At 42.8% G+C, this 9,987-nt stretch overlaps 1 protein-coding gene across 4 annotated transcripts in view; it reads left to right on the top strand.

The window, feature by feature from the left end:
• Positions 1–6,657: 6,657 nt before the first annotated feature.
• The window catches only part of gpatch8 (G patch domain containing 8), a 181,952-nt gene continuing 178,622 nt past the window's right edge, over positions 6,658–9,987 (top strand). For 2 of the 4 annotated variants that reach the window (XM_048614484.1, XM_048614482.1), the window contains exon 1: positions 6,658–6,749. In XM_048614484.1, coding sequence (XP_048470441.1) covers positions 6,705–6,749 — 45 coding nt within the window. In that variant the 5' untranslated portion in view covers positions 6,658–6,704. The remainder of the gene's footprint in view (positions 6,750–9,987) is intronic. The other 2 variants (XM_048614485.1, XM_048614483.1) reach the window with 2 other exon arrangements.

Genomic DNA, 9,987 nt, shown 5'->3' with positions numbered 1-9,987 from the left:
CCATCTTACATGAAGAAGTACAAGTGATAGCAAATGTGTTGAATCCTGGATAGGTGTCAGTAGTCGATTTTGCTAGCTATAAAGGTAGGATATTTTTGTGGAAAGGCCTATCCTAAGTTTGGCAAGCTTCTAGGAATATTTCTATCTATTTGCTTGTGAATTTAAGAATTATTACTTTTACTTCTATCTTAACAATTCACTTCTGTCTCTCCCTGTATGGCTGCCTCAATGTTATAAAAGTATATTTTGTTTCCAAATTCAGTGGGTCATACATTCTGCCTGTTTATAGCTTTGGAATTTACTGAACATGAGACAGAAACACCTCTTTGATTTAATTTGCCTTACACAACTGTGTGCAGCGTGCAGCCTGTTCAAACAGGCTTTGTTCTGCATGTTGTTGACTTTTTTCGCACAGTGAGTAGAACAGTCAACAATCAAAAATCTTAGGTGAATCTCCGAAACTATCTGTTTATGACGTCAAACTCATTCCAACGACAAAAATCAATGGATTTTGTGCTTTTCCCATATGAAACATTATTAATCCTCCTGAATATAATTAAAATATTTCATAAAACAAAATTAAATTAAAGCAAAACACTAATATTTAGATAGCACCTTCTACAACCTGTAGATGATTCAAAGTGTTTGATAGTCAGTGGAGTCCTTTTGAAGTGTGTGTTGGAAAACATGGAACGCCAAACTGTGCACAGCAAAGTCCCACAGACAGATATGAGTTAAACATCTAGATTATCCGCTTTGGTGATGGTGGCCAAGGAATGAGTGTTAAAGAGAAGGTACCCTCTGTTATATGGAACACAGAATAGTACAGCACAAAAACAGGCCCTTTGGCACACAGTGCCTGCACCAACCATGATGACATTTAAAAAGGTGCAATGAGATCTTTTGGATCCACTTGAATTGTAAGATGCGCCTCAGTTTAACACATGATCTAAAAGATGGTAGCAGAACCACCCACCCCCTCCATTATTTCACTGGGTAATGTTAGATAAAGTGCCAAAGTTCAGTTGAGACTTGAATCCCTTTCTTTCTGACTCAGACAAGAGAGCACAGTTACTGAGCAAATTTGATGGCATTTGTTGCAGATTACACAAAACTTGACTTGTAAAGAGGACATAAGATGCTACAAGGGGATTTAGACTAGCTAAATGGATAATCAAGTACATGATAGATGGAATACAATGTGGAAAAATGCAAAATTATCCACTTGTTAGGAAAAACAAATACAGAGCATTTCTTAAATGTTAAGAGGTCGGGATGTGTTGAACTTCAGAGTGGGTGTTCTTGTTCATGAGTCACTGAAAGTTAACGTACAGTGCAGCTATCAGTTACGAAGACAAATAGCATATTGGCCTTTTATTACAAGAGGGTTTGTGTACAGGCATAAAGCTGTCAAGCTACAACTATATAGAGCCTTGGTGAGACCACACTTGAAGTACTGTGTGCAGTTCTGATCTCTTTCTCAATGGAAAGATGCAATTACCAGAGAGGGAGAACAATGGCGATCTGCCAAATTAATTCCTGGGATCGAGTCCTATGAAAGTGAAAGGTTAAACAGTCTGGGCCTATAACTTCTGGCATTTGGAAGAACCAGAGAGAATTGCAGTCAAACATACAAAATTCTTACAGGGATCAACAGGGTAGATGCAGGAAGGATGTTTTCCCTGGATGGAGAGTCTAGAACCAGGGAACACATTCATAGAATTAGGGTTAAACCACATAGGTCTGAGATAAATACAAATTTCTTCTCTTGAAGGATAATGAATCTTTAGAATTCTCTACCTCAATGGCCTTTGGAGCAGTAGCAGTTGGGCCAGTTCATGACTGAGCTTGATAGATTTTTACATGTTAAAGGCATCAAAATATAACAGAAAAATGCAGGAAAATGGAATTGAAATGGAGGAGTAGCCACGATCTCATTGAATGGTGGAGAGAGCACAAAGGTATGAAAGGCCTTTTCCTGTAGCTGATTCCAATGTTTCCAAAAGTACAATGAAGCATTTTAATTTTGACTGCTAATCGATTAAACCATCCTACTTATATCAAATATAGTTTTAATATCAAACAAAATGAAAACAAAATGCCAGCTGCCAGCAGTGACTTAAAGCATCCAACAAACTCTTCACGGGGTTAATTTTTAAATATCACTCACTTGCACAGAATGGCCCAAAATCATAGGGTGACTTTTTGGAGCATCATTTTAGACCAAAATAAGGGAGGTGCATCATGGAATGAAGAAAGGCAAGTCTAATTATCTTACATGGAGAATCAACTGCGTTCAAGGCTGCAGACAGATTGAGGAGTTTAAGGAAAGGCAGTTTGTCTTTGTTGCTGTTAATAGAATGATGCAAAGGAGGGTGATGCTGACAATATACTTGAAGGGCAAGAGTGACAGAACTTGAGGCAAGAGAACTGTTAGCTGCTTGACAAAGAGGGAGCCAAGAAAGGCCGTGAATAATATTGTGGTTACAAGATAGCAGCAGGTCTTATGATCAAATGAACTTGGAGAAGCCATGAGTGGATACAGAAACTAGAAAACCATGTCAGTTCAGGATTAGGACTCACAGTAGGAAGAGCATTAAAATAATTTTGGCCTAGTGGGCTAGAGAAAAGGAAGGAAATAGCAGATGTGGCTGATTAGATGACTCTTTTTGGTGACAAAGAAATTCATATCTGCCTATGGTTTGCAATATGGATACTGTAGGAGAATGGTGTCCTTGGTCCAACTGTAGTGGAACCAAGGGTGGGCACACATGTGATCAACAGCAGAATAGAATGGTCAACTGTGATTATGACACAGACTAGTTAAGCAACAGCCATACATAATCGTACTCACAGAATCATACTTTATAGACAATGTCCCAGACACCACCACCACCACCACCACCACCATCACCACCACCACCACCATCACCACCACCATCACCACCACCATCACCATCACCATCACCATCACCATCACCATCCCTGGATACGTCCGGTTCCACTGGTAGGACAACCCAGCAGAGGTGGCGGCACAGTGATATATAGTCAGGAGGGTGTTGCTCTAGGAGTCCTCAACATTGACTCCGGACCCATGAAGTCTCATGACTTCAGGTTAAACATGGGATTGGAAACCTCATGCTGATTATTACATACCATCCTCCCTCAGCTGATGAATCAGTACTCCTCAATGTTGAACACTTAGAGGAAGCACTGAGGATGGCAATGTACTCTGGGTGGGGGATTTCAATGTCCACCACCAAGAGTGGCTCAGCAGCAGTATTACTGATCGAGCTGATTGGGTCCTAAAGGACATAGTTGCTAGACTGGGTCTGCTGCAGGTGGTGAGGGAACCAACAAGAGGGAAAAACATACTTGACCTCATCCTTACCAATCTGCCAGCTGCAGTCAGATCTGTCCATGACAGTATCGGTAAGAGTGATCACCGCACAGTCCTTGTGGAGATGAAGTCCTGCCTTCACATTGAGAATAATTTCCATCATGTTGTGTGGCACTATCACCGTGCTAAATGGGACAGACTTTGCACAGATCTAGCAACTCAAGACTGGGCATCCATGAGGTGCTGTGGGCCATTAACAGCAACAGAATTGTAATCCAGCACAATCTGTAACCTCATGACCCGGCATATCCCTCATTCAACCACCACCATCAAGCCAGGGGATCAACCCTGGTTCAAGGAAGAGTGCAGGACGGCATGCCAAGAGCAGCACCAGGCATACCTGAAGATGAGGTATCAATCTGGTGAAGCCACCAAACAGGACTACTCGCACGCCTAACAGAAAAAGCAGCAAGTGATAGACAGAGCTAAATGACCTCACAACCAAAAGATCAGATCTAAGCTCTGCAGTCCTGCTACATCCAGTCATGAATGATGGTGGACAATTAAATAACTCACTGGAGGAGGAGGCTCCACAAATATCCCCATCCTCAATGATGGAAGAGCCCAGCACATCAGTGCAAAAGACAAGGCTGAAGCATTTGCAGCAATCTTCAGCCAGAAGTGCCGAGTGGATGATCCATCTCGGCCTCCTCCAGTGGTCCCCAGCATTACAGATACCAGTCACAGCCAATTTGATTCACTCCACGTGATATCAAGAAACGATTGGAAACACTGGATACTGCAAAGTCTATGAGCCCTGATAACATTCCGGCAATAGTACTGAAGACTTGTGCTCCAGAACTTGTTGCTCCCCTAGCCAGTACAGTTGCAACACTGGTATCTATCCAGCAATGTGGTAAATTGCCCAAGTATGCCCTGCACACAAAGCAGAACAAACCCAACCCGGCCAATTACCGTCCCATCAGTCTACTCTCGATCATCAGTAAAGTGATGGAAAGTGTCATCAACAGTACTATCAAGCAGCATCTGCTCAGCAATAACCTGCTCAGTGATGCCCAGTTTGTGTTCCGCCAGGGCCACTCAGCTCCTGACCACATTACAGCCTTGGTTCAAACATGAACAAAAGAGCCGAATTCCAGAGGTGAGGTGAGAGTGACAGCCCTTGACATCAAGGCTGCATTTGACCGAGTGTGGCATTAAAGAGCCATAGCAAAACTGGAATCAATGGGTATCGGGGGCAAACTCTGCAGTGGTTGGAGTCATATCTGACACATAGGAAGATGATTGTGGTTGTTGGAAGTCAATCATTTCAGCTCCAGGACATCTCTGCAGGAGTTCCTCAGGGTAGTGTCCTTGGCCCAACCATCTTCAGCTGCTTCATCAATGATCTTGCCTCCATCATAAGGTCAGAAGTGGGGATGTTCGCCAATGATTGCACAAAGTTCCCTACCATTCGTGAGTCCTCAGATACTGAAGTAGTCCATGTTCAAATGCAACAAGATCTGGGCAATATTCAGGCTTGGGCTGACAAGTGGCAAGTGACATTTGCGCCACACAAATGCCAGGCTATAACCATCACCAATAAGAGACAATCTGAGCACCACCTCTTGACATTCAATGGTGTTACCATCATTGAATCCCCCACTATCAACATCCTGGGGGTTATCATTGACAAGTAACTCAACTGGACTCACCACATTAACACAGTGGCTACAAGAGCAGGCCAGAAGCTGGGAATACTGTAGCGAGTAGCTCATCTCCTGACTCTTCAAAGCCTGTCCACCATCTACAAGGCACAAGTCAGGAGTGTGATGGAATACTCCCCACTTGCCTTGATGGGTGCAGCCCCAAAGACACTCAAGACGCTTGACACCATCCAGAACAAAGCAGTCCGCTGTTTGGCACTACATCCACAAGCATCCACTCCCTCCACCACCAACGCTCAGTCACAGCAGTGTGTACTATGTACAAAATGCACGGTTAAAATTCACCAGTGATCCTTAGGCAGCACCTTCCAAACCCACGACCACTTCCGTCTAGAAGGACAGGACAACAGACATATGGGAACACCACGCCTCCATGCTCCCCTCCAAGCCACTGACCATCCTGACTTGGAAATATATCGCTGTTCCTTTACTTTTCCTGAGTCAAAATCCTGGAATTCCCTCCCTAATGGTCAACCTACAGCAGGTGGATTGCAGCGGTTCAAGAAGGTAGCTCACCACCACCTTCTGAAGGGCAATTAGGGATGGGCAAGAAATGCTGGCCAGCCAGCGACACCCATATCCCACAAATGAATACAAAAAAATGACCTTTGTTCACAATAAACAAAATACTTTCATTGTTGAGATTTTGAGATCAGAAGTTGGAGACATCAGAAATTTGAACGGTAAATACTGGCCAAGGCAAGCATGAGAGTATCATACTAAAAGCAAATTACTGCAGATGCTGGAAATCAGAAATAAAAACTTAAATAAAAAATAAGAAGTGCTGGACAAGTTCAGAAGGTCTGGGAGCATCTGAGAAAAAGAGTTGTAGCATTTCCAATTCAATATGACTCATATACGACTGGAAATGTTAACTGTTTCTGTTGCTACATAATCAGGCATGTTTACTTTGAAACTACAAGCAATTCTCCTGTAATTTCCGCCTCTGAAGCACGTGGTAATACATTGCCTGCTTCTTCTGTTTCCTGTGCAGCCTCAAAGACCGAGTATGGGACATTTACAATGGTTTATTGAAATAGGCACTGCACATTTTTAAGAATTGCTAGTTTTGCACCTGCTGTTCTGTCCAGATTGTATCAATGCTGAAAATGGTTTGGTTAACTTGCAAATTGCATTTCTGAACTTTGCCTAAACCAAAAACAGACAAAGGGAAAGTATTAAAAGTCAAAATTCTGCAGATTCACAATGCCACATCAAAGCAAAGTACAGTTAGTGGCCCTCGGTCAGAATCAATGTCAGCACCCTACAGACTGAAAGGTGCTCATCATGAAGCTGAGGACATGACTGCACAGCGTGCTTTCACTTGCAACCTCTCTCATGCGCTGCACGCCATTACGTACAGTTGCAATGAAGCATGGCGACTACTTTGCCAGCAGACGACAGTGGAGCTGTCAATCATGTCGCCACGTGACGCCGCGCCCGCCCGGGTCGCCGTGGTTTCAGCGCCGGGGTGAGCGGGCACGTCAATCAGGCGCCGTCGCCGCGGCAACGGTGTTCACGCGCGGGGTTGTGCGTGACGCAGGGGAGAGGTGGTACGGGGACGGGGGCGGGGCAGAGCGGAGACTCGGGAAGGGGGAGGGCGAGGATTGTTGGAGAGGAAAACAAGTGTCGGCAAAATGGCTGACAAATTCGCTCGGTTCAATGAGGATCGGGATTTCCAGGTAACGAGAAGCGGGGGGTGGAAGAAAAAAAAACAGGAAGGAGTGAAAATGGAGGCCCCGTGCAGGGAAGATGTATCTATGTCTATGTATGTGTTGGGAGTTGGAGGAGAGCGCCCAGGCCTAGGAGGGTAATGAGCTTCTCCCTCTGTCCCCGTGGGAGGGGGTGCTTGTCATTGACGGGAGCGGGCCGTCCTGTCCTCTCTTCTCTCCTGTCCTGCTCCTTGCTGCCGCCTCCGTCTCTCTGCAGTCAACCCGGGGGGAAGAACCATCCCCTCTCTCCCCATTCGGGTCACCTTGTCAGTTCCAGAGCAACCCCCTCGGATAGTCCGAGAGAGAGGGAGCAGCCGATTTTATTTGTCCTTTCTGAAAATAGGACTGGTTTGCCCCTGGTTGCTGCTTCTTGCCGTCATTGAGCAATGTTCACAAGGGATGGGCAAACCCGCAACCCCAGAGAATTTGCTAATCTTTGCCTTGACTGGCAGTCGTCTCTCACCGACACAAAAGCATCATCTAAATTTAATAGGTTGGGCGGATAATAACTGGATGAATTATTGAGCAAAAATATTCTGATTATGTGGCCAACAATTGCTATTATTTACTTTGTTAGCAATTGTTATTATTTCACTCCCCGTCACATAACAATGCCACTAAACGTTTATTTTGTTTTTGGTTCTAACAATATCTTATTGATTTTGTAATTCTGTGACGTGCAGTGATACTCCCCAAGGGGTTCCTTGATATGAATACGTTACTCAAATCAGCTTTCCTTCAAGGAGTGTAGCAACACTGCATTCAAATTGATTGTTAAAGTAGTGTGTAAATTTGCATTTATTTTCAATTGTAAGAGCTTTTTTTCTGTTGTCATGTACTATAATTTCTTTTGAATTCAGTGGGCAAGGAAGCAAAAGCAAAAGCTGCTGATTTATGATTAGATGCTGCAGGATTTGATGGGGGGAGGGTAGAGAAATGAAATGATATATTGAACAGTATCATTTTTCTTTCAGTAGGGTAGTAGTGCCTAACTGCCATTTGCTAGCCCAAGTTAAATGTCAATTTGGGACTCTCTGGGGGTTGACTGTCAAGTTAACTGGAGGGGTTTTCTAATTTGGATTTGATCCATGTGGCATTGTTATGGTCTACTGTTGACATGCTTCTTCCCAATTAAATACTCTTGCATTGTTCCTTTTAAATGTTTTGGGAAGTTAAAAATTTTAAATGTGTTGAGTTTCTTTTCACAAATGTGGTTTTTGTAAATTGAGTTCAGTAAGTTGCAATAAACACAAGTATAAGGGTAATAAAATCATATTTACCTTTTAAGTTGGCATTGGCATGCTCATTTGTTCATTTGCTCTCAATAGAACTCTGGTTTGGATGATACACACACAAATGATTAAACTTATCCATTCATTCGTGATGCAGGCATAACTCAGTACTGTTGTACAGCTCTTATTAACACCAGTTGTAAAAGCCAAAAGAGGGTTTTTTAAATCCAAGAACCTGCTCATATTTTAAATGTAATCTTTTTGAAAAGCAAATTAGTTATTAAAACGTTGTACAAACTGATGATATGTCTTTGGGAGATTGTGTTGCATCCAGATTACCTCACTACTGGCATATTTTATTACAATTGTTTTCAGTTGTACAATGCAAATAAGCCCACAAAGAAGGAATTTGCATTCAATTTTTCTTTCTCCTCTGCTTCTGGAGTTTTGACACACTTTTAAGATCTTATTGGGATAGAGGGAGGGATAAAATTAATTTTCAGTTATACAGTTTCAGTAGTTTTACTGTATTAGTTTGGACCCCATGTATTCACAAGATAGTTCTGTTTTTTTTCTTAGAAGGTTGCACTATGTTAGGCCACCATCATATGGGCAAACTGATAAGTCAAATGTTCCTTGGCATGTCGTCTTCATTATTCAGTTGAGTGGGATGCTCTTTTGGTTCCACTCTTACCTTGAAGTTGTAGCCAGAGAATCTGCAGTGACTTCCCTCCCATGTAATTAACTAAGGATCTACCCTTGGCCTGCTTGTATTTTTCGTTTCATTATCCAATACAACAGAGGCTGCACTTCAAACATCATTTGAGATCATAAAAGGCACTACGCAAGTGTTAGTCTTTCTTTTATGATATGCATTGGTGATATCATTCAAAGATGGAATATCAAGTTGCATATGTAGGTTGACGGTACCCAGCAACTAACTAGACCTCAACCGCTGCAGTATTGTCAGCCACCTTGCTGACATGCAGTTTTGGGTAAACTGAAATTTTCTCCAGTTAAACATTGGAAAGAGCTGATTGATCTCTGGCTTACTTCTAACTCTGTTCCTGGTGAATTCCATTCCTCTTTCTCAAGAAACACAGACATTGCTGGAGTAACTCAGCAGGCCTGGCAGTATCTGTGGGGAGAAAGCTGAGTTAACATTCCAATTATTCTTCAGAAGAAAATCCGTTCTGAAGGAGGGTCACTGGACTCAAAACATTAAGTCAGCTTTCTCTCCACAGATGCTGCCAGACCTGCTGAGTTTCTCCAGTCATTTGTTTTTGTTTCAGATATCCAGCATCCACAATTCTTTGTTTTATTTTAGCCATTCTTTTTCCTGTTCACTGTCAGACTTCTTGCAACCTCAACATCCTGCTTGATCCTGAGCTGAGCTTCTGATCCCATATCTCAATCAGAGATTTCCTATTTCCACTTCTATAATATTGTCTGTCTGTGCCCCTGCTGAACTCTTCATTCATATATATTTGTTATCTCCTAACTGTCGATTGTTCGGGTGTTGTGGTGCCTCACTCCATCAGCCTGAACGTGTTCAAAACTAGGCTGTTTATGTACTGACTTGCAAGAGGTTCCATGAATCCATCAACCTTGGTGCACTTTGACCTGTTTTTGTTTCCTGCCCTCTAACACTTCACTTTCAAAGCTCGCTTCCTCCTGTTCAGATTCCTTCTGTTTTATCCCTCCCAGTCTCTGTCATCTACAGCCCTACAGTCATTCACAAATTCTGCATTCTCAACACTGGCTGCATATGTGTTATCACTGGATTTACTCATTTGGCGGATTAGCTTTCAGTTGTCTAGGTCATCTGCGCTCCCTAAAGCATTTCCATGTTTCTGACTTCTTAAAGCATTCCTGAACAAGTCTTTAATATTGTCCCCTTTGGCTTGATGGTTGTTTTTATTGGAATATGTGTCTGTGCAGTGTCTTGGGACATTTTATTACATCATTGAACAGCT

Source organism: Rhincodon typus, chromosome 30 (genome assembly GCF_021869965.1).
Source record: "Rhincodon typus isolate 14 chromosome 30, sRhiTyp1.1, whole genome shotgun sequence".
Lineage (NCBI taxonomy): Eukaryota > Metazoa > Chordata > Chondrichthyes > Orectolobiformes > Rhincodontidae > Rhincodon > Rhincodon typus.
Note: the sequence above shows the minus strand (reverse complement) of the source record. Positions and strands in the feature narration are given on the sequence as shown.